This window comes from Hermetia illucens, chromosome 2 (assembly GCF_905115235.1).
Source record: "Hermetia illucens chromosome 2, iHerIll2.2.curated.20191125, whole genome shotgun sequence".
Taxonomy (NCBI): Eukaryota; Metazoa; Arthropoda; class Insecta; order Diptera; family Stratiomyidae; genus Hermetia; species Hermetia illucens.
This window is the reverse complement of record NC_051850.1, coordinates 38,077,411-38,100,631: the sequence shown is the minus strand read 5'-3', so window position 1 is coordinate 38,100,631 and position 23,221 is coordinate 38,077,411. Positions and strand designations below refer to the sequence as shown.

The following is a 23,221-nucleotide window of genomic DNA, read 5'->3' as shown; positions in this document are numbered from 1 at the left end:
TGAAAGGATCAAAATATTCACGTTATGTAGGTAAGGCTGTAGCTCCTATAGCCACTCCATTGATTCTCAAGAATAACATTTCGTGTGGGGTTACTCAAAAGGGTTTTTTCGTAGAACAACACTTGGACAAAGAAGCTTTACACAAACAAATTAAGATATTAAAACAAAGGAAGGAAAAGTGTTGTGATCACTAACAGATTTTTTAATGGAAATTCGCCATATTTAACCCGTCCTGCTTATTATCAGATTATTGTCTTAAGTACGTTTTTCTATATTCTTCCCCTAACATTATGGAGCTTTCTGATTTTCCCACGGGGCCCTGGTTCCCGGGTGGACATGCCTTTAGCATCTCCCGTCATCCATCGATTACATGCGCAACCACGCCTTTGTCGCCCCCTCTGCCTTTCTCAACCTGCACTAAATACACTCCACCATGTTAACTGTCTTTCAGTGCTCCTGGCATTTTTTCAATTACTTTCTTACTTTCCTCTGCAAATGTAGGACAATGGAAGAAGACAGGCTCCCTACATACCTATACAGGTATTTACGGTATCCACCATGTCCCTTGAGGAACTGCATGAGATTATAGTCTACCTCACCATGCGTTCTTAGTATCCTTACTTTGATGCTAGGAATCGATCTGTGGGTCCATCGACTCTTTTCCGCCCGTACCCACCGTTTTGCCACGTTCTTAACAATTCCTCACTTTCGGCTTTTGGTGCCCGTTCATTTGCGTTCAAGACCAATTTGTCTAAAATATTCAGCCAAAGTCAGGCGTGGAGGAGCATAGCAACAATATGCCCTCTACTTTCGCCCATCCGAAACTACTTGTGGGTCGCTTTATACATTCCTGTATAGCTAGGCCTCCGCGTGCCCACAGACCCCCCCCCCCTTTAGGATCGGCTGCCCGTACGTCATTGATAGGATTTCTATGGGGTTCCATTTCCATCTCCGTTTCGTAAGGGGCTGCGACAGCAGGTCTTGGGCGACCCTACAGTGATTGATTGATCCAAATCTTGATTTTCCCACTGCAATTGCGCTTCTGCATCCCCTGCTGCTTGAACCATCTCTTCAAACAGATGTGCTCTCTAAGACAACAGATTACCATCCAATATGGACCCTCCCGACATCCAGAAGCTTGCGCGCTGCCCCTGCTGAACAAAAAAGATGCCCACCGGATGGCAGGGCTCTTCAATCAAGATCAGTCAGATAGTGTTCTGAGCATTTCCACTGGTATTTCTTTCGTGTTCTCCAAAGGAAACAACGATTTTTAGAAGGAGATCGTAATTTACGGAGTTGCTTGACCTTTAAATCTCCCCACTACAATCCTGTAGATGTTTACCCAGGGGCCTATGTCGGCCTCTGCGTAGAATTGTTTGAAATAGTCTTACTTGCGTCTGCACCTAGGTTTCTTCGAGCTTCCTTATAGATCCGTTGTTCCAAGCATACTGATGAAGGAAGCTCTACACTTGTTCGAGGAATGGATCACGACACACGAAAACTCATCCGAATGGAGGAAGAAGGCTAAATTGTATAAGAAACTGGCCTTCACGTGCATGAGTGAATCCTGTTTCACATTCCGGAAAAAAATTTATAAAACAACCTCCGGGGCAGCAATGGACAACCCCCTCTCACCTCCCTGCTATACGAGATATTTATGGAGAACCTGCATAATGAACTTGAGGAAATTACATCCTGGAAACAGCCAAGAAAAATGGATACAACAGGAACCTTATCAAAAATCGGATCAAAAAGAAACTGCGCCATTCCTCAAGACAACAACTTTCAACACTCTTCCAGGAGGTGAACACAGAACCTAGGCAATGAATAACACTAACCTACTCGGGTCGGATGCAGAACATCAAAAGGTGGCTATATAAACGTGGATTCGGGGTCACCTCGACGAGCAGACGATACCTACTCAGGACCCGGTTACAATCAGTCAAGGACGAAAAGAGTGGATGAAAAAAAGCGGCCTTTATAAGATCTCCCGCCCAGACTGCGACAAGATTTACGTAGGGCAAACAAAACGGCTAATCCACAATAGGGTGTTTGGACACTTAAAGGAGGCCGATCCGCTAAAAATAGGAATAACCCACATATAAGGTCGAGGTTGCCAGACACATAATAAGGCAGAGACACCATATGTCGTTGGACAACGCCAATATCTTGAAGGAGTTGAACGACGTTAGGGGACCAGATTCCTACGAGAGTCACCACATCTCGAAAATTCCCTTCGAAAAAAAAAGGTTAAACACAGCCATGGACAGCAATTTTTTCACCTTTTGGTGGAACTTTTGGGAGAACAAGAGAAACCTAATTAGGATATTATAATCACTAGAACCCAAATGGGGGAAAATTTTTTAAGAAGATAAAACACTGAAGAAGGGGACGGAGGGTCCCCGAAATAGGTTTTTGTTCAAATTACATATTTTTAGCTAATAAAACGGAAAAATATCTTCCAAGGCAATCTTTCATGTTTTAATTGCTGCTATTCTGTCTTGTTCCAATTCTTACAAACTTTTTCTTTTGTTCATAAATGTTTTCAAGTATACTTATATTACCATAGCTGAAACGCGGCCACTAGGGCCCAAGCCCCATGAGGATTTCTCCTTTTACGATTACCATCCTAGTACTCTGCGAGCTTCACCCAATAAACCTTAAAACATAACGTATCCTTACCATAGCCCTACTCTAATCCATGCGCCGCTTAATCCAGGTTGCGCCAATGTACAGTTCACTATTGGCTGACAGCATTGATCCGAGATATTTAAATCGGTCAGTTCTGAGTAGTTGACTGCCACTGACAGGATAGCGCCTGTTTCAATAGGATCTGTCGTCGAAAAATTCCGGTTTATTCAGATTTAGTCCGAGAGCGTGTTGCATGAAGCGATCATTCCATTTTTGGACAATCAGACGCTAGGATAACATCATAAAGCAATGTATAGGGCGCTGGGCATTAGATGTCCTGTGTAACAGTGTCCATAATAGAAACAAAACATACCAGATGAGTTCGTGTGACAGACGATTAAACGACTTTTCTAGATCCAGAAATGCAACCTAAAGAGGGTGATGCTCCTCATGGTTTTTCTCTATGTATCGCGTGTATCGCGTGAATCATTCCACAGTTCTTGACAAACCAGGCCTGTTCACGGTTATTTGAACGATGTTGCGAACACAGTTGTCAAGAACGAGTTCAAAAATGTTCATGGTATTATGAACCGTTTGCCTGGCTGGGTGACCCCGTGGGTTGCATAGTGGATCGCGTTTTTAATTTGATTCCACGACCCTTCAACGTTCGTGATTGTTGGTAATCGCTTAAGTGAGATCATTTCTTCTATCTTCTCACGAACCGTCACCATTTAATGTGCCACAGGCCCAAAAGAGCAATCAACGGCCGATATTGATGTGCAATAGTCTCATATGGAACGGCTTTGCAGTATAAATCGACTGTACACTCGCCACCCTCATTCATTATACAAATTTTTTTTGATCAGTTTTCTTGTTGCCTTAATAATATTCCACAAACATCCCAGTACGCTTAGTTACTAATCACTATGCAAGGATATTTGTGGCTACTAATTTATATTTGCCCACCAACTCCCTTTTTCAGTCGTGGACGCCTTTGTGAGCATTAAAATCGCTAAAGGTTTCTTTAAAAATTTCAAAAGATTACTGCAATGGCCGACGCCTCTGTTTGTATTTCTTTGTAATTTTATTGAATTGAACACGAAATAATATTGTTAATTTAACGCTAAACGCCCGAACCATTTCTGGAAATAACTGAACTCTATTGAATATACAAAAATTTTCCTCATAACGAATCTTCAATTTTTGCAATAATGCCTCCCACTTAATTATTTTAGATATTTATGAAAATAGATGAAATTGATGCAGCATCTAGAAATATACCTGTCATAAAGGTAACCCCTCCTATTGCAAAACAGGATATCAAAATTGATATCGAAGTTGATCCTAAACCGGATTTGAAAGTGAGTGCAATTGAAATTCAGATACTTTTGTGAGACTTGGTTTTTGAGTCAACGACATTTTTTTAATCAGCGTGATTTCCATGATAATTTGCAACTGCCAAACTAACTACCGCCAAACCTCAAATATTGTAACTTTGCATTTGTTTGATTTTCTCTCCTCTTACTGTCTGGTATGCCTTTAATTTGGTATCAAGAGCTGTTCTTGTTTGTTTCTGGATCCCTTTAATGAAGAAATTCCTTAAAAATTGAAGGTGTTCAAAAATATTATTTACAGGGATTCCTTTGAATTCCTCACATTATAACCTATTTTGTTTTACTTCCCTTTTTAAATGCAAAAAATTAAAAACTAACTAAATACACTTTCCTATCCTTTATAACTTAGAATAAGGGATCTTTCAATTGGTACACCTGTGTCCGTGAGCTGAATCTATTGTGGTTACCTGGTGTTGCTATTGGTTCTTGAAGTTTCTAATCAACTTGAAAAACAATTGCTTTTTGTAAGGACCTTATATAAGTGTTCTGACACTAAGTACATACACAACCTACACTTATCTACTGACATGCAGTTGTACCAAATTGAGATATTGTATGATATATGTGTATGACAAGAGACCAACTTGTTGGAGACAATTTTCAACTAACAGTGTTTGATAGCTTCCATCAACAATACATATAACAACATGATTTTTTCAACAGCGAAAATTTCTGAAGGTTCCACGACCATACAGTCTTCCATAGTAACGCAATCAAAAAACAACAAATTACACCAAAGATTGACCAGCATTATGGTCCGAATTCAGCACTTTGATTGCATCGAAATGCAATTTTTGGCTTTATAAGGTTTGCTATAATGTTTTGCTTGAAGTTCCAGCTTTTTGGCTACATCCTGTTTTAACTCTTCCTTGTTGGTTTTATCTAATACTCGATCATTTGATAGATTGACTAATTTTACTTGGAATCTTGTCAAAATGACATTGCGAAATATTACCATTGATTAATCTGAATCTTTTATTTGAACTTGAAACAATATTAAGGACACTGATAAAGCTACTGAACCTTCGATAAATCCTAAAACTCGTACAGTTGACGAAAAGCAAGAAAAGGCAACTTATTTAGTACCTCCAAAGAAAGTAAGTTCTCGATTGCGGTTGATGATCGTTAGCTTGAATTTTTGAAAGATGTAATTAACCCAATATATTCATTTTTTTAAAATTGATTTGAGGATTTTAGCCAGAAGCTTACTAAACATTATTATTCATATGTGACAAAGAAAAACAAAAATTTAAGTGTGCATTTTTTGTGCCTATGTTATTTTACATATTATATTCTTCGGAACACAATTTCTATATATATTACTGAACGCTTCTCTTATACAGTAAATCCTATTCCCTGATGCTCATTTTAGTTCGGAAGAAACAGAGAGGGTCAGCTGTCAATATAGCTCATCCCTCAGTAAGCACCATGAAAGCCAAGAAAGAAACTGAAAAGATCACTCACACGCGCGGAATTCTGCAGATACCAACTACCAGAGCAACCATCCTCGTGTTGGGGTTTTTGCTATTGCTCTTGGCCCCACCTGCTAGATATATCGGAATAGTTAAAAAACATAGCTTTACTTCAAACACATTGACTCCCTGGAACACTTGGAAACCCGAGTTTGGTTGATTTTCCCTCCCTCCTGGAATCATGGACTGACAATCGCTGAACATCACTACTGAATGCCACCACAGTGCAGAGAGCTACCTTTTAGTTAAAAGGATTCACTTCCTCCATATTTCTTGACTCTTCAATTGATTCAAAAGTCGGCCAGTGACAAAAAATTATGACCTGCACTTTCCTAGGTGTTGCGTAGATCGTGGTATATACTAAATACCCAGCCAATCTAACGAGAGTAATTTTAGAAACACTAGGGAGTTTGGTAGAGATGGCGGAATAAAGTGAATTCTACACGGGGCCTCTGGGAAACAAGATAATCATGACCACGTAAAAGACAAATATGAAAAGGATACTTTACTATTGACAGCTCGACTTCTCGTTTAACAAATTTAGTTGAGATATATTATTATAATGAATTGAGGATCGTATCCTTTTCCAAGCAAAGGGACAAGTAAAACGTACAGACTTTTCAGCGTAGAGACACGGTGAATAGTCTAGTCGGCATGCTGAAAGCCACCCTCCTTTCGGTTACATATCATACGAACACAGACAGGAATGAGTTGGGCAACGGACTGACCAGACATCAAGTGAACACTTTTCTAAAGCATCCCCCAAAATCTTCCCAAAACGAAGGTGTACAAATATCACCACGACATCTGCATACTATATCACCCTTACCTGCCTCCTACTTCCAATGAATTGGAAAGAAAGCGTTAAATAAAGGCCCAGGATGAGATGCAGAGCTTTTATTATAAAAACGGATAACACTGACTGATGCACCGCCCTTCGTAGGCTCATAGTTATGTCTGAGCTAGGAACTCCAAAATTTTTCCAGAAGATCCCGCTGAGGAACTTTTGAATTTTCTTAACAAATGGCGCATTACTACGTTCCTTTGGCAAAACCTTGAAAGGCTGCCAAATTTATGTCTGCTGCAAACATTAAAGACATCCCTGTGAAACTGCACATAAGTGTGGACGAACCAAAACAGTTTCAGAAACATTTAACAGCTCGGCCTTCGCGTTGTAGATATTCATTCGATCGGCCCTTCTTAAGTTCTCTGCTTTCTTTACTTCTCATTCAAGTTAATGTAGACCTTAAGAGCTTTATCTTAAAATTGACTACTTCTTAACGTCTAAAATTAAATATCTACCAAAATACCGATTCGTGCTAGTAACCTACAAGTCAATCTCTAGCCATGACAGTCAGTAGTAGTGATGTACACTTCAATATGTTATGGCATCTATTTGAGATGGACTTTTCTAATTCATAAAAGTCTACAATATTTCGGGCAACTATATTGTCCTTCAACTGCTGCAAAGTAATTCATGAGCTGATCGTCAAAAACATTACAGTGAGACACAATAAGCAACAACAGAGATCAAGGCTGCTGAAAATGAAGGAACAGGTCAGGAGCATGGACCAAAGAACCTGACGTATTACAAGAGAGCCTTGCCTCAAAAAAGCCATTCCGTTGTCGTCAATTTAATTTACTACTATCATACAACGAATTGAGACCGCTGGATGGAGTTGAAAATTACCCTAAATAACTGCATAAAAACTAATATACTTTTCGCCCACTTTATTTTTTCAAAATGTTCCTACTCCCAAGACTAAAATATGTATATGGTTGCCATTTACCCTCTGGAGGAGTATCACGTCAACCACACCTATGCGTCACCGTCTGGGGTTCGCTGAAATTTGCTTTTGCTCCCCCCATAACTTCCCGAAATATCCGCACTCCTCCTCTAATGTTCTGCGAAAAGTGCTTCTGAGGCTACCCACTTATTGGCCACCTTGGGCGAGTGGGTTTTACTGCAAGACGACAGCAATGTAATTTCTGCTCATCCTTGATGTCTGACCTATTCATTTCCACTTCCGACCACATTGCCCACGAGTGAAAGGTCTGTGCACCGACCAAGTTTTCCGTTTGAAATTATATCAGGCCAGCATACTCCTATAAAACGATGCAGCCTTCGAGTGACAGCGGTGGTCACTTTCCATGTACTACATAGCAAAACAGAAAGCACTCTAGCACAGAATAATCTCAATTTTATCTTGGTATTGAGATAACTGCATTTCTAGATTGAGATAAGTTCGGGGCTACCGTCGGCAGAAACCACGCTTCTTGGATATAAAGAATTGATCAATCCTTCTTAGCTCTGCCCATTAGTGCGATGACTCGTAAGACTGAGAATCTTAGGGACTTCTCAGTCCGACCCCTCTTGCCCCTTTTTTCAAATCCAGAACCATTTGACTAAGGTCCATGACCTGATGAAAAAGCAAACAGATGTCGTCAGCATAGCTGAGGTGTTTGAGGAAAGATGTCATGATTCACTGAATTCCTCTACGTCCTCCGGACAACGCAACATAAAAGATGACCCCATAGCAGGAAGAAATAATTTCGGTAAACCTGATGGATCCGCTTTGAGCTCCAAATTCCTCTGGGATTTTACCTCGATGCAGCAGCATCATTTTTCGCTCAGATAATAGCTATTAGTTTCTTCGGAATGCCCCTCCTGTGTAGAACACTTCAGATATACTCCCTGTTCAAACTGTTGATAGTCCCCTCCTGAATAGTGCACACCACTCCAAAATGGTCTACAGGATATCAAACAAACCTTCGAGGTGTTTGTTAATAATTTGCAACGAGGATAGAGCACGGGTACTCTTCTTCGGAATCCTCACGATCATCAAGAAGAGACTGCAGATTCTCAGGTTTTACTCTTACTTCCCTGACTGGCAAAATAAAGAATTCCCTTTTGTTACCGCGTACGGTATATTTCACTTTCCGAGATTTGCCGAGGCATCCGAATTCAAGCCTGTCACATTTGTCTCCAGTCGCAGCGGCTATAAGAGCCCCAGTTCTCTACGCTTCTAGAACCGCTTTCATTTTCCGACAGTCAGTCAGATCTAATGATGTGACCAACAAACTCGTTTATGTCGAAAAGAAGAAAACTCTTGATGGCGGCTCAGTGCTCAAAAATATTCTCCGGGGAGCTGCTAAAGATATCTATCATCGGGCAGCAACTCACCGCTGCGGAAAATACGGATGCAAGATGCATGCAAAGGCCAGCTGACATTACTCGAGGTCTATGTCAACGCCTTTCTTATTTCGCATCTCCTGCATCTGCTGTTGATCGCGATATTTCCAGTCAACTGACCACCAATTACGAGGCGGTGGAAACTGCAGAAAATCACAAAAATCTCACTATTGTCAATATAGCCCCAAGACGCCAGAGCAATCCCCACATCCTGACATTCAGATTACCCATCACGATCGCAATAACACTTTTAGGAAGCGGTGAGTTGCTCGTTGAAAGCTTCCTTCCCCTCTGCCCCTCGTTTTGGACTGGAATCTTGCAATTGGTATTCCTTCTGATGTTCCCAAGATATGAACGCATGAGTAGTATTTGAGATAAGCGCGCATTCTGGGGAGCCTCGTAAACCCTTGGCGAAAGCAAAAGGTCGTAATCGAAAGACCAGCTAACTAAGCAGTGTACACTTCAATATTCTTTGGAAGTTTTTTGTCAACGAAACTTTTCGAAAAGCTTCTACTCCCACGGCGACATATCATATCCATTGTTGCTCCTCTTCCTAGTTCCTTGTACAGCTCCACTCACTAACTTCAACAAATCGTTCAGTTCTTCTAGTGAAGTGAAAAAAATTCAATATATGTATAATAATTGTAGAAGTCTCCAAATATTAGGTCGCGCTTTTATAACTTTCATAAACACCTCTTGAGATAAATGCGGCATCTTGCCGTAATGGAGACGAAGATATTTCGTTGGATTAGTGGCGTGACACGTTTTGATCACATCCGAAATGGATATATCCGCAATCGATATGGGGTTGCACCGCTCGTGGAAAAATTACGAGGGAGGCGTCGATAGTATGGCCACGCAATTCGCGTTAACGAGAATTCACTTGCCAAGATTGGTCCGAACTTCAAAGTCAATGGTAAACGACCAAAAGGCCAGCCAAAACAACGATGGCTTGATACGCTGAATGAGAATTTAAAAGCCCGCTTGTGAACGGAACAAAGGCTGAAGAAAAAGAAGAAGCCCTTGTTGTCATCTTCTTTCACATAAAAAAAGGTCTCATCTGGGTCAACAATTCTCCAGGAAACCTGACTATAGCACATTAAGTGCTATGTAGGTCCTATCGTTTTTGGTCCTTTCAAACAAATATTTACTGCCAAAAAAATATTCGAACATGACGAAATAACGTTTACATTTTGATCAAATAAAATCCCAATTAGACTGAGCATACCTCCCACTTATCCTTTCGTTAGTCAAATGCGTCAAATGTCGCCATTATGATACCAATATTGAACTACGTCCCGGTGGCTTTTTTTCGTCAAAAATCAGCCAAGACATTTTCCTTCGTCTCGACGCACAATTTGGAACCAAAGCCTCAAAGGCCGCCTTTTTTTCTAATTTGCAGACTTTTATTATCCCTACACTCAAAAGTGGCGCTCCCCACCTCCTGTCCCAAAATTCTTGCGAGATTAAACAACGACTAGTAAGTCACCTTGTAGTTAGATACGAACACCGTTTTATGAGGCACTGAGTCACTGCTACTAAGCATCAACTTGGTTATCTACATGGATTCCCCTAAGACCTTCAACTTTGATAATCACGAACTTCTGCTCAAACTCGGATCACTTAACATTCTCTTATCATTTATTACATTACTCGCTTCCTACTTCTCTAAATGTTCATGCAGGATCCACAAGGAATTATTCTGAATTCACTACTATTTTTATTAACGTCTTCTCGTCTGTCCTCACTTGACCCTGTTTTTCGTCGATGACATTAACCTATTTTCCTCCACTTCACTATGGTTCACTGGTGCTCGCTGATGAGTTGGTACCCAAATGCCAGTCGATGTGTAGCTCCATCCAAGACTTCTAGAATGTCTTCATATTGCGTACCTCTTCCGAATTTTACTCTACCACCCCCCCCCCCCCCCCCCCCCCCTTTTTCCATGATCTGATCTGTTTCCCACAATTACGATCGTCTTGCCCTGAAAAAGTTCAACGCAATTTCATCTGATCCTTCTTCTTTAAGAAGAATTAAGAAAAATTTTCCCCTTGTGGACTATCCTTCCCGTTTCTACCCTTTGAATCGCCCTAAGTTAAAGCTATGCAAAACCTTCCCCGACATATGTACTTCCTTTGAAGTCTCTACCGGCCTGATAGACTGTTTCACCTCTACAGACACAACCTAGTACATAGTTTCGTTTAGCACGCATAACAAAGGAGGTCTTTCGCGAAACTCAAACTTTATTTCCAGCCCCCGATTTCGAGGGTATAAAAAGGATGGCAATTAAATGCCGTGGAGTAGTAGTGGGGGGTAGATGTGAACAAAATTTTATAGAGTCAAGTTCTAAACTTTTCCTTCGTTTGCCCGGTGGTATACGCTTTTGTGTTGTATGGTCTCCACGCAAACGATGGACTAGCGTTTTTGACGACTAATTGAACTCCCTTTAATTCATGAGGCATTTCTTGACGTTTGTTGCCCTTACTAAAGGCCTAAACGCATCGCAAAACTAATGCCTGAGTATTTAGCATCTCCAAACCGTGGTTATTGAGAGGCTTTAAAAATTTCGCAGATGCCAGTTTCAGAATTTCGGAGGCCTTTTTCATCTGGCTCGATTTAAAACCTTCGACTTCGCATGTATTCAATGACTTAAAAGTAGATAAAGTACTGACCAACTGAACCAAATACATTTGTAGTTGCATTTACCCAATATTTCGCTGAATTGTTTTGAATCGTGAAGTGATTCTGATTCCTACTACTTCATTTTCGATACTTCTGATTGACTATACATAGCATAATGGAAAGGTATCTTTGCATTCCAAGATACCAACAAAAAACAATCTTGAAACCCTAAATCAACAGTTAGAAGCTTAATTTTGAGATGGGAATTAAAAAAATATACCTAGTAGCGCAGCCTATAATCCGTCTGGCGTTAACCATGAAGTTATCGCAATTACCGAAGGTAGTATAACACTTAACAACCGCTTCCATTTTGCTGCTCCGTAAGTCTATTAAATTAATTACATTAACAATATCATCCTCAAGAATGTTGCGTGGAATGGTCTTCATAATTTGAATAATTGCTACCCATAAACGTGTATATCATGTTGCAAAACGTTAACCCATAATACTAGATTCACTTGTACATATTCACATCATGTCAGTCACTTCATAAATCCTTACCGTTTACACAGGATCAAATGTTAATCCGATGTTTACATGCTTTCCATCTATACAGGCAGACGATAATGCGAGTGGCATACACTTCACGGTGGGTAGTCATAAGGCTGACAGGCACATATCGGGAGCTTCCACCCCAAGCATGGCCAGCGTGTCGGGAACTATGTCAAGGGTGAATACTGTAGCGTCTGCTTTGAAGCGCCTTCTCAGTAGGGATGACGGCAATAAAGGTGTTTCCACACCTGATGGTTTGTTTTCTTTCCACTTAAGTAGCGGGTTGCCAATAATCACATGAATCCCCCATCCCCTTTTATTACAGTCACTTTTAACACTCGTCTTCCAGGCTCAGCTAGCACTAATAGTCTTGCACCAACGTCAAAGGCTCCCGCGGCCCAAGGAAGCATGCGAATCACAGACCAAGTTATCGAAGAAGTCGACGAACAAATGACAATAACTTCACGTGCAGGCGAGAATATAAATCGGCCAACAGTGTATGATATTTTCGATCACACAGGACCAATTGCAACTTCTGCTCCAGTTGATGTACCAAAGAGTGGCAGACCTGCTTACATTCGAACCCAATCTGCAGCCGATGATATCAATAGGCAACCTTTCATATTCCCTGCGGGTGTTGTGGACAAGCTCAGTTCTTCAGCTCCAACAAAGGATCAGGGCCATATGCCTCCAGCTGAGGAAAAGGCACCGACCTTATTGGATAAGGATGGTCAAAAGCCAGCAAGTGTTGAGTCAGGTATGTATGAATTGATTTCAGAAACTTCATTTTTTTTTTTCTAATAATAAACAGCAAAATTTAAAAATACTTAATTTACTTACTTAAGGGAGGTGCGACTTTCCCTTAACAGAATAATAAGGGAGGTTTCGCTTAAAGTCCTTAAATTGATAGTCGACCTTGTTTTGATTTCCTGAGTAGTATTTGGAGCAACGCTAGAAACACATTTTCAGAGTTTAATGAAGTGGGATCGATGTAAAGTGGAGAGCAAGTTGCATTGAGGTTAGCAGTTGAAACGTAGGATACTTACAGCGTCTGAGTAACCGTGGAAGTGATTTGATAGTCTCTGTTCTCAATCCCTACAGGCTCCAAAATTAAGAGTTTAGTGGTTGACGTCGTTCTTGGAATTTTCCCTCGTATTTAGCTAGTCCGGCGTCAGAGATTTTGCAAGGGGTAGCAATGGATATATACTTCTTATTACCATCAAATTTCGCTCTTTGGGGAATCGGCTTATTATAGCTCGGATGGGGAGGCTAAGTACCAGTTTATACTTGATGAAGTATTAGCAGAGTTCATCTGTTCAGACGAATCCTAGTCTAGAAGGGCAATATCTATGTTAGAAAAAGAAGACGTTGTAGACCCTGCCTCAGCTGGAGCGGTGGCGTAGGCCAAGACGCTAGACAGCTTCTAAAGATATCGAATTGGTGGACCTCGGCGCAAAACCGAAATGTCTGGATACCAGTTATTGCGCCTTTGACGATGATGATGATAATACATAGTAAGAGCATCGAAATATTGAAACATTGGTTCAACTCGTAAAATGTTCCAAAATCCAGGGGATATCTAAGTAATCTAAACGACACCTAATGAAAATGGAAAAAATATATGATGTTGTTTGAAACATAATTCACTTTTACCAATACACCCGAAAATCAAGCCGGCAAAATTCCCTCCCGATTTTTCATCAGAGTGCGCCGCAATTCTTTTATTGGCTGCGCAGACAATGGTCTAGCGATTTATAAACATTCATGATTCATTTTCCGCCGCGGCAAGAACCGCGCTGCGTCATATGAGTCAGGTGGTGGTTGCATCTTAATTGCAATTAAAGATCAACTTCGTGCGAACCCCGTCTTTTCCTCCCCTGGCTCACCATATTATTGTGTTGCCCTACATGTTTCCCTGCCTAACTTCCTTCCGTTTATTATGTTTTGTTTCCACGTCCCCTGTACGAACCCTTCGCACCTTTACGACGAACTGTTTGGAAGCATGTCGGAACTCTTTACTGTCAAATTCCCTCCCTGCTCTTTCTTCCTCTGCGGAGATTTTAACTTCCCCATGCTCAACTGACCTAATCATCCTAGCTTTCCTATTCCTTCCAACAATTTCCTCCACTCTTCTCTTTTACTCTCTTCCTTTATGAACACTTGTTCTGACCTGAACTTCCAAAATCTTCTTGGACCACACTCTTGATCTCTTCCTTTTCAACCTTCCCGAGCTATCTCTGTCTATTTCCTCGTCCGTCCCGTATCCCCCTCCTCGTCGAGATTGACACTCAGCACCCCCCACTTGAATTTGATGCAGAGTTCTCCCGCTCAGATGCCAAACGTGCGGGTAATTCCGTTAAGTTCAACTTTGTGGGAGCCAACTTTAACGGTCTTTATTCAGCCTTAACGTCAATCAACTGGGATTACATATTATCAAACACCACATGTGATAAAGCTCTTTGGACCTTTTATAATATCTTGTCCAATCTCCTCTCCTGTTATGTTCCTTCTCCTACTTGTCCTTGTTCTTCTCAAACATGGTTCACAACGGAGATCCTTAATAACATCCGCCTGAACCATGCATTGCAGAAAAAGTTTCGAACTGCAAAGAATGACACCGACCTTGCCCATTTCAGGGCTATGCGCTTCACTATGATGTCGATGATTGAAATAGCGCGTAAGCGATACTTGTTGAATGTCGAGGTCGCCCTTGTCCCTGGTAACTTGAAACCGTTTTGGCCCACACTCGCCATTCCCGTACCCCCACCCAAACTTCCTCTTCTTCCATCAACTTTGCTGAGTGAGTTTTCCTTTTCTTCCCCTTCCTTTCTTTCCCTTCCTCTTCCATGTTTACTCCCTCAAATACTGCGCTCTCTCACCATTTCTCTATTCCTTCCTTAGCTGAGTTCCTCATTGGTAGTTGCGACATCAGTGTCGGACTTAGTCCCGATAGGCTTCCTAAGCTCTTCATTGTTAACTGTGACCAACGCACTTCCCACCTCTGTGTATTATCTTCAACAAAAGTGTAAAAGAATGCTACTTTCTTCATCTTTGCAAAGATGCCCTTACCATCTGTGAACCACCGCGCACTGCGGTTATCAGCATGGTTTCGTGAAGCATCGATCTACTGCTAGAAACCTCCTGGTATTTACCAACTTTGTTGCTAAATGACTTAATTTACGGCTGGAGGTATACGCTATTTATACCGATTTCGCCAAAACCTTTGATATCGTTGACCACGATGTTCTCCTATCCAACCCCCCCCCCCCTGGCTTTCCTCCTACCTTTCATACCGTTCCTGCAGAGCTTCTTCTCATGGCCATTCATTCCGTTCTTTCCCTGCCCCCTTTAGTGCTCCACAAGGTTCCATAATTGGCCCAATACTATTCCTGTTTTTTATCAATGACCTCCCATCTAACCTCATCTGCCCGTGTTTACCTTACGCTGACCAGCTTAACATTATTTGCCTCTGTTTTGTTTCCGCTGGGCTGTGGTTGGTGCTCGATTAACAAGCTGACACTGACTGTCAGCAATGCCACTGGATGTGCTATACACTTAGCCCCCCCAGAGTACACGTAGTGCGGCCATTTTTGAAGTACATCTACTTTTACTTCCCGATCCCGAGACTATGCCGATCCTACAACGCCCTGCAGGTTGGGTCCCTTGGCTCTGCCTTCTTCAGTTTTAAGTGTAAGTTAAACTATTTACTTGCTGCTCCTCCTGAGGACAATATATGTATAGTTGGTTTAGGTTCTCAAGGGACAGACAAAATAAATAATATAATATATGAGCAATGATTAGAGTGATCGATAATAAATTATTTAGTACAAAGAAGCGACAATGACAAAAAAAATCAGATTTGGGTTAACAGAGAGCCAAAAGGACAAAACCATCTTATATTCGAACGGAACAATATGAATCTACACTAAAATGTTCGGTCCGTGCTAGCCAGGCTCGAGAATGCGGGGTGATCTATTCGACAGATCCCCCATTGGCGAGAGAAGAAGTGTTATCCACATGACGGGATTTTAAATTTGAAACAAACAATAATATGTCGACTGCACGGGCAGCCAGAAGAATCGGACCTAACGGCCTACAAGAGATGGAAGATCCATGACAGATCACACTTTCATGGCAATCATCCAACTAGCCTCAGACACGGACTTCTTTGAGATTCCCACTTTTCCTTGGCATTGCGAGGCTCTTATTATACTGAAATATTAAACAACTAAGCTCTTACACTGTGGAACGGAGAAAGGGAGGGGCAAATTTTCCTCTCTAACATTTTAATTTATATTTTCGTTGGCTGGTGAATACATACCAGGCAGAGAATGTATTATGTCAAAATCGAATCCCTACAATTCGAGGGCCCCTTTGGCCAGACGCCCATGAATATCTAAGCGGGAAGCATGGTCTGTCATAACCTTAAACTTGATACCTTCGACGGTCGTACGTCCTGTCACCGTATAGTTTCGCGGAACCTGAGTCAATTTCCTTGACATGTATACAATTACACCCCTCCCCCTCCTCTCTCTTGTCTTTGACGGCGGGATGGCTGAATGTGTAAAGCATCAGCATTTCAATCTCGCTGCTGTAGGTCCGAATCCCTATCGTCATAGGTGTCTGTATTCGTTTCTTGTTTTTCCAACTACTGCACAGCGTTAAGTGTAAAGACAGTGAAACTAAAGCACAGTCTAACTGTGTGGATGCCCTATATTCCATTAAGGAGTAAATAGGGAACTCTTTCCTTGCCCGTCTTGTGCATAAACACCGCCATCAAGAAGCTCCAATGTGGCGATATTAACAAGATGCTGCCTTTGGGAATCACTGAGATGTCTGGTTAGTCACCCTTGTGTTAAAACCTGGTACAGTGTGCTTCTGCCTTAATGCACATATATCACGCACAGCCTATCGCTCATTGAGAAGATTTTCAGCCGTCTTCCGTAGACTAGATTCATCACAAGCCTTGACCTGAAGGATGCGTGCTGAAAAATTCTATTGGATGAGACGTCTAATGATAACACAGCCTCACAGTTCGAAGGTTACCGTTCTATCAGTTCTTCACCATGTAGTTTGGGTTTTGTGGCGCGAATCAATAGGGCAAAGGAGTAGTACAGAACGAGGATACCGTTTCGATAGTGCACATGTCAACAAAGTTTACCCAAGCTCAGCAGAACTTTACTTTTATTGAGCAGGAATGCCTGGTACCAGTGAAGGCGGTGCACAAATGTCGAGATACAGCCAAGGCGCAATAATCGAAGTGGTAACCAACCACCCTTCAGTCAAATGACTGATAAGCCAGTTAGACCTTCATGCTAAACTGGATGGGCACTGGAGCTTTAGGGATTTTTGTTCATCATAACAAATGGAAAGACTCGTAATATTCTGCCACGGATTCTCTATCCCGCGTGTGTAGTTAAGATAGATTCTTCGGAGAAAATCAGGAACACTACAGATGTGTATTTCAATTCAACACATTTTCAACCTGGGAACTATCCGCAATTAATTGAGCGAGCGCATCACATTTTCAAGGTTTGGGTTTGGTAGAAGCTGACATCACAGATGATTGCTCGTGCCTACGATTATCCTTTAAATGCAAACGCAGGATCTGTAAGCCCTTGAGCAGACAAAAGTAAAATATGTAAACCTCAAAAGCAAGCTCCCAACTATATACTGCCGTATATCGATCTGATCGGCCCGAGCTCTAGATCTCGTACCGGAAATAGGAACCCAAAGGTTTACTGCGATCGTGTTTATGGAATATTCATATGTTTGTAGCCCCTGAACCGATAACATCGCCAACGGCTCCGTTGTACTCACCGCAAACCAACAGAGAGGTAGGTGCAAGTTCCAAAAACATAGAAGAATAGTTAGGCTACCAGACAAGCTCGAGTTCTTCATCGGTTCTCAGATCGGCTGCAAGCACTTGTACACCTACCAAAACCAAGCCAAACATCCTACCCACGTGTTTGAATTTGCGGTGGTTTGCTGAGGTTTGGTAAACGTATGGATCCGGCATATGATTTTACGATCCCAAGCTTGGTTGGGTTGATTGCGGTTCAAATCTTACTGGTAGGAGTGGGATTTGTATTGTGATTTGACGTCGGATACTAGTCGACTCAGCTGTGAATGAGTACCAGAGTCAAATCAGAGTAATAAATCTCGGGCGAGCGCAATGCTGATCACATTGCCTCCTATAGGGTACTAGAATCCTGTAGTGTACCATTACGGTCTTGAATGAAGTGCTCTAACACACTTCAAGGCCCTAATCCAATTAGATTATTGCGATAACGATTATTATTATTAAGCTTATGAATTTCAGGTCGGAGACACAGACTATAAGTGGCTCTTCAATGAAAATAGTGCCGTAAAGCGGTATAATGTAAACCAGAAGTTTGTGAAAGAAAGAGCCATTAGAAGAATCGTTACTCGCAACTCAACTGGGAAACATAAGCAGTTTTAATCTCTGTGTCGCACACGTGAAAGACTTAAAGACCCCACTTTTAAATAAGGTCTCGAAAACACAGCTGCCCTGTAGTGTCCATTTCATTTCTTTTTTCGACTTTTAGTCAAACCAGAAGTCGCCTGCAGATTTTTTCCCGTGAACCAGATTTCATAATTCCCTTTTCCACTCCTTCATCTCCATTCCTTCTGGTTCTCAATAAAGCTCAATTATTTCAAGGGACACTCCGTATTTTATAGTCCAGACACGCATCCTGTGTCGGGCCTCACCGACCCCTGAAATTAGAGAAACATAGGGTGAGGATATGATCTGTGGTGAACTTTACTTTTCGCTCTACGCGATTCCCTCAAATTTTTATGTTTTAAGATCCCATTGCCACCCTTAAGCGCCGTATATACAACACGTTTTGTACATGACTTAAAGGGACTGAAATATCAAAAAGGACCCTCCTATATTTTTGAGTCTAGGTAGTGCAACGTATGCAAGCTCATGTGACACTTCAATGAAGATAATTCTAGCCACCGTTTAACATCATGATTACTGCGCTTCTCACCCCAGCTGGAAGGTTCCGACAATGATTCCTGTTGCTTGAAAACAAGTTGAACTGGCTTTCGTTGCTCCAAAGTGTAGGGTTCGTTCGCAATGAATGATTTCATATGATTTCATATGCCTTAAGGAAAGTTTAAGGCGTGGAGCGTGATTTTCCTTGGGAATCTAATTTTTTGGATAGATTGACTTAAATTAGACCCTCCTCGTTTGAAGAAACAAGTTTTAGGAGTGGCCTTTGCTCAGCATCGATAACAGCTCAGAAAATGTACATTTATTTTCACTAAATATAACCAAGTGAATTATCAAATGAAAGGTTCGTTAGGTAGGGGCCAGAGTTCAATTGTGAAAAATGGCATACTTTTAAGAAAGTATTCAACCGGAAAATCCACAAAAGTATGGTGGTGCATCTATACGGAATTAAGGCCTTAAAATACTTCACATTTCGATACCTGCCCAAATGAAGTTAACAATAGCATATTTTGCAAGTTTTCTGGTAAGTCCCCTTGAGTTAAGCTATAATATGGGGCACCGTACTGAAAAGTTTGGTCGAAATTATAGCGTTGTTAACAAAATTGTAGAAGGCCAATGTTAGCTTTTTGCACGTAAATTTGCTGCATCTCAAGATATCATATACAGAATGCCGGTAGCGCATAATTAACCCACATATACCGTATATGTTATCCCATATACATAATGTGCAATACTACATGGCTGCACTACAATTTCCATCTTGAGAAAAACTTTATATAAGATTTAGATTCGAAATCGCGAGGGACCTTCGATTCCGCTTCGCACTAGATCTCACTCGACTGATTTACCGCATTGGTGGAGTCCACCAATATCAATCCTGTGTATCCACGTTCTCTTGAGTGAATTTTCCCTAGTTCTCCTTCAATTGTTAATTCTCGCTTTCTTTTCGATTGTGTTGAAGGTTTTTTCCTTTGGAAATACATAGCTACGGCTTTATCTCGTAGAACCTTAAAGTATGTAGCGTTAACTCAGCCATTCTGTTGAAAAACGCAAACGTACGCAATTGTGCGCTCCTACGTCAACCTCAGCCACCCTGAACCACCAACAGACAAATCTATTTTAGAGCGTAGATGAGCTACCTGGCAGCCCATAATATTCACTCCCTCTAGCACCATAGCAGGATTCCCACTGTACTATTAATTGTACCACTTTTGGAATATTGAGGGGACTTTGAAATCAAACCTTCTCCTGATTTGTGTAAATTGTAATGATTGGACTCTATTGATTACCCAGTTTGGTATTCCGAACCAAAACCTGAGTAATCTCAGGAAGGCTATAATTTGCCTATCTATACTGACTACATTTCCCCTAATCTAAATTTCGATTCATCAAAATTATTTCTAAATATATTTTCTCCTCTTTTCAGTTCACATATTCCCAATGGAGGACGTAGACAACAAACAACCGAAAACAGAACCCCCACCCGAAGAAGCTGCAGATGATTTCGAAAAGCTCCGACAAGCTCGAGAAAAGGAGCGTATTGAACGACAAAAGCAAAAGATTGCCAGATCCATCAGTACTCAACCGCCACTAGCAAATGTTGAAGGAGCTGCTGCGCCGCCTGCTGATCAGCAAGGACAGGCGCCGTCTCAACAACCTGACCCAACTGCTGCTGGAGGCGCAGGTGATAGAAGCTCCGTCATTGGTTACGCATCAAATCGCAGTTCATATAATGACCCGAACTTATAACAGGAGCCAATAGTAGTCCAGTTTTTCCTACCAAGTGAATGAAATATAAAAACAAACTCAATGAACTCCGCACAAATTTAAAGACTAGAGTCCAGTCCTGCCGATTGATCCTGTCACCTGTTCGATGGGAATGCCGAGGGGAGTATCATAACCAAGAACTTCTTCTTCGATATTATCCTGAAAAGGAAAGCCTTTATCTCATTGATGGCTAAGCGAAGGGCATCATCAAAAGTATTCATCGCGATTACCTATATCTACTTTAAGTTGAAGATATCGTAAGACAAGACGTTTGTATAGTTAGTATCTTACTACCTTTTGGAAGCAACTCAATCAATCTACTTAACTTATTGAAGATGGAAATAAGGAGCTATTGTTAGTGATTTTATACAACTTCGAATCTGAGCTGCTCGTTGTGGCAATGTAACACAAGTATTTTTTTATATTGTTTTTCGAAAATAAGCTATTTTGTAAATAAAAGCAAAATAAAGATATTTATCTACGCTTCATATTGAGAAAATTACTTTTAGTGCGATCCCTTCGAAAGGAAAGCAACCTTTAAGTATTGAGCGAGTTCTGACTGCGCATCTACTTGATCGCAGCCCGGACTTTCTGGTCTGCAGACCCCTCTTAAACCGAAGTTTTCAAAAAAAGAATGGCAGACGGTTTCGTCGAGGAAAAAGGCAACTCATCATCGGTTTTCTAGCCTCAGGCCTGGGAACAACTTGCTCGAAAGTGGCTTCATTGGGTTAGAATTATTCTTCATTTTTTTCAAGAAGGTTTGTTGCATTATCTTACGCGCTCTCATTTGATAATTTCCATTTTATTAACTTTTTCATTGAGGCTGACCTACAACTGCGGCACAAGCTCACCTATTTGCGTAGAAAGCGGAATTCGGGAACTTCGACTTATACCTACGCCCACTTTTAGTAAGTGATCTCCTTGCTAAATACGCCATCTAATAAAGGGTTTGTCAGCATTAACCTGGTTTTACCAGAAAAAAAAATATATTCTGGTGGTTCATATCATGACCTCTGGTTTCAAGTTTTGAACGCTTGAATTGCGTATCCAAAATCTCTGGGATACACTTGAAGCCTCTTCTTCTTTTTCTTCAGCCTTATTCTTATTAATCCTTGCTTCCTCTCGCTAATAGTATGCATAGACAAATCAAATAAAGAGGTTTAGACTCAATGAGATTGGAAATATGTCGTAAGTAAATTGACTATTTTGGTAGTGCCCTGTGATAGAAAAACATCAGCTTTAATGATAATAAGTGGAAAGAGAAGAATGAACGACTTTAAAATTGCGCATCTATTTCAAATAAGTTTATTGCATATATGTATTATTCTAGATACAACTTTGTCGGGCCAAACGAGGTCTGGATCTATGCTGTGTGGCTCTCTGGACGATTACGTACCTTCTCATGGAAGGTGTCACTCCATACCAAGTACCGAAAATTCAAATGCGACCGCGTTCAATTAGGTTTGCCTTGGCAAAAAGGGGGTTTACCCTTCCTCAGTGAAAGAAAACCGACCAACAAATCTCCAAAATAAAACAAAAACTAAACTTCGATTGCGATGCTCCTACACTGGGTGAGGGGGATCATCGGTAAAGAAACTGAGTGTACACTCAGCTTTTCTACATATTTAATTGAGAACCAACCCAATTGAGACCGAGTCTTCAACAGATGAGCCGAAGTAAGCACCCTCGGTGAATACTCCTGATGGTAGGCTTCAATTAGCTCCACTTGGTTATAAGCATGAAGACAAAAAGTTGCGGTCGGGCAAAAAATGCAAACTGCCTTCCCCATACAGTAATCGTCGGGTTATACCGACGGTTCTGTGATGATTCTAACTCTTCTACTCAAATTATAGCAAAAAAGGCTGGGCTCGCAGCGGCTAAGTCTTTGCCAACAGGAATATTAGACCCCGAATGCTACCCTGGTTAACATGTCATGAAGGTCCTTGGGGTTTAACCGGGGTACCTGCCGTGTAAGCATAATCCCACGGTCCCCTTCGGACACGGATTGATTTTGAGACCATAATCAGAGCCCTGCCATGACTAGCGCAGCGGTACTGGTTTATACTGAGTGCAGGCTCAGCATTCATACCAGTGGAATCAACGCCTATCTAACACCTCTGCCGCAACTAAGGGGTGCGGCACCCGAGTTGGACAGGGCAACTCCACGCTTGAGCTCCAAGGAGCTCTGCCTGCAATGTAGGCATAACCACAACCACCATGAATTTTCACAAAGGGGCCGAGAGCACATCCTCCAAGAATTCTCTTGGAGCATATGCTCTCAGAGACCTATCCCGGTTCCCATGGTACCAGATAACCTCCGGTGAAATTTCGTGGCAAGAGCCACTTCAGATAGGTCCCTTGCAGACTCGGGTCTGATCGCACCTTCTAGAGCACGTGGGGTCGGCAAGCCTTACGTGATAGCAACATCACAATGGTGAAATTAATATATAACGGAAATTGAACTATACACCCTCTACTTAAGTAATGAACCCGTTTTCTCCGACGCGGCCAGACGAGAAATCATTGACATCGCGGTGACAGCATCTTCTATGACCGCCCTTGTTGGAAACTTTTGAATGTTATCACGCTTTTAGACTTCAGGCGCATT

General features: G+C 41.5%; 1 protein-coding gene across 8 annotated transcripts in view; it reads left to right on the top strand.

Moving 5' to 3' along the window:
- LOC119647433 (bestrophin-2) overlaps window positions 1–21,101 on the top strand; it is a 79,621-nt gene extending 58,520 nt beyond the window's left edge. For 4 of the 8 annotated variants that reach the window (XM_038048347.1, XM_038048344.1, XM_038048345.1 and 1 more), the window contains 4 exons: window positions 5,027–5,122; window positions 11,929–12,118; window positions 12,190–12,621; window positions 20,273–21,101. In XM_038048347.1, the coding sequence (XP_037904275.1) occupies window positions 5,027–5,122; window positions 11,929–12,118; window positions 12,190–12,621; window positions 20,273–20,595 (1,041 nt within the window). In that variant the 3' untranslated portion in view covers window positions 20,596–21,101. The remainder of the gene's footprint in view (window positions 1–5,026; window positions 5,123–11,928; window positions 12,119–12,189; window positions 12,622–20,272) is intronic. The other 4 variants (XM_038048349.1, XM_038048348.1, XM_038048351.1 and 1 more) reach the window with 1 other exon arrangement.
- Window positions 21,102–23,221: the final 2,120 nt, after the last annotated feature.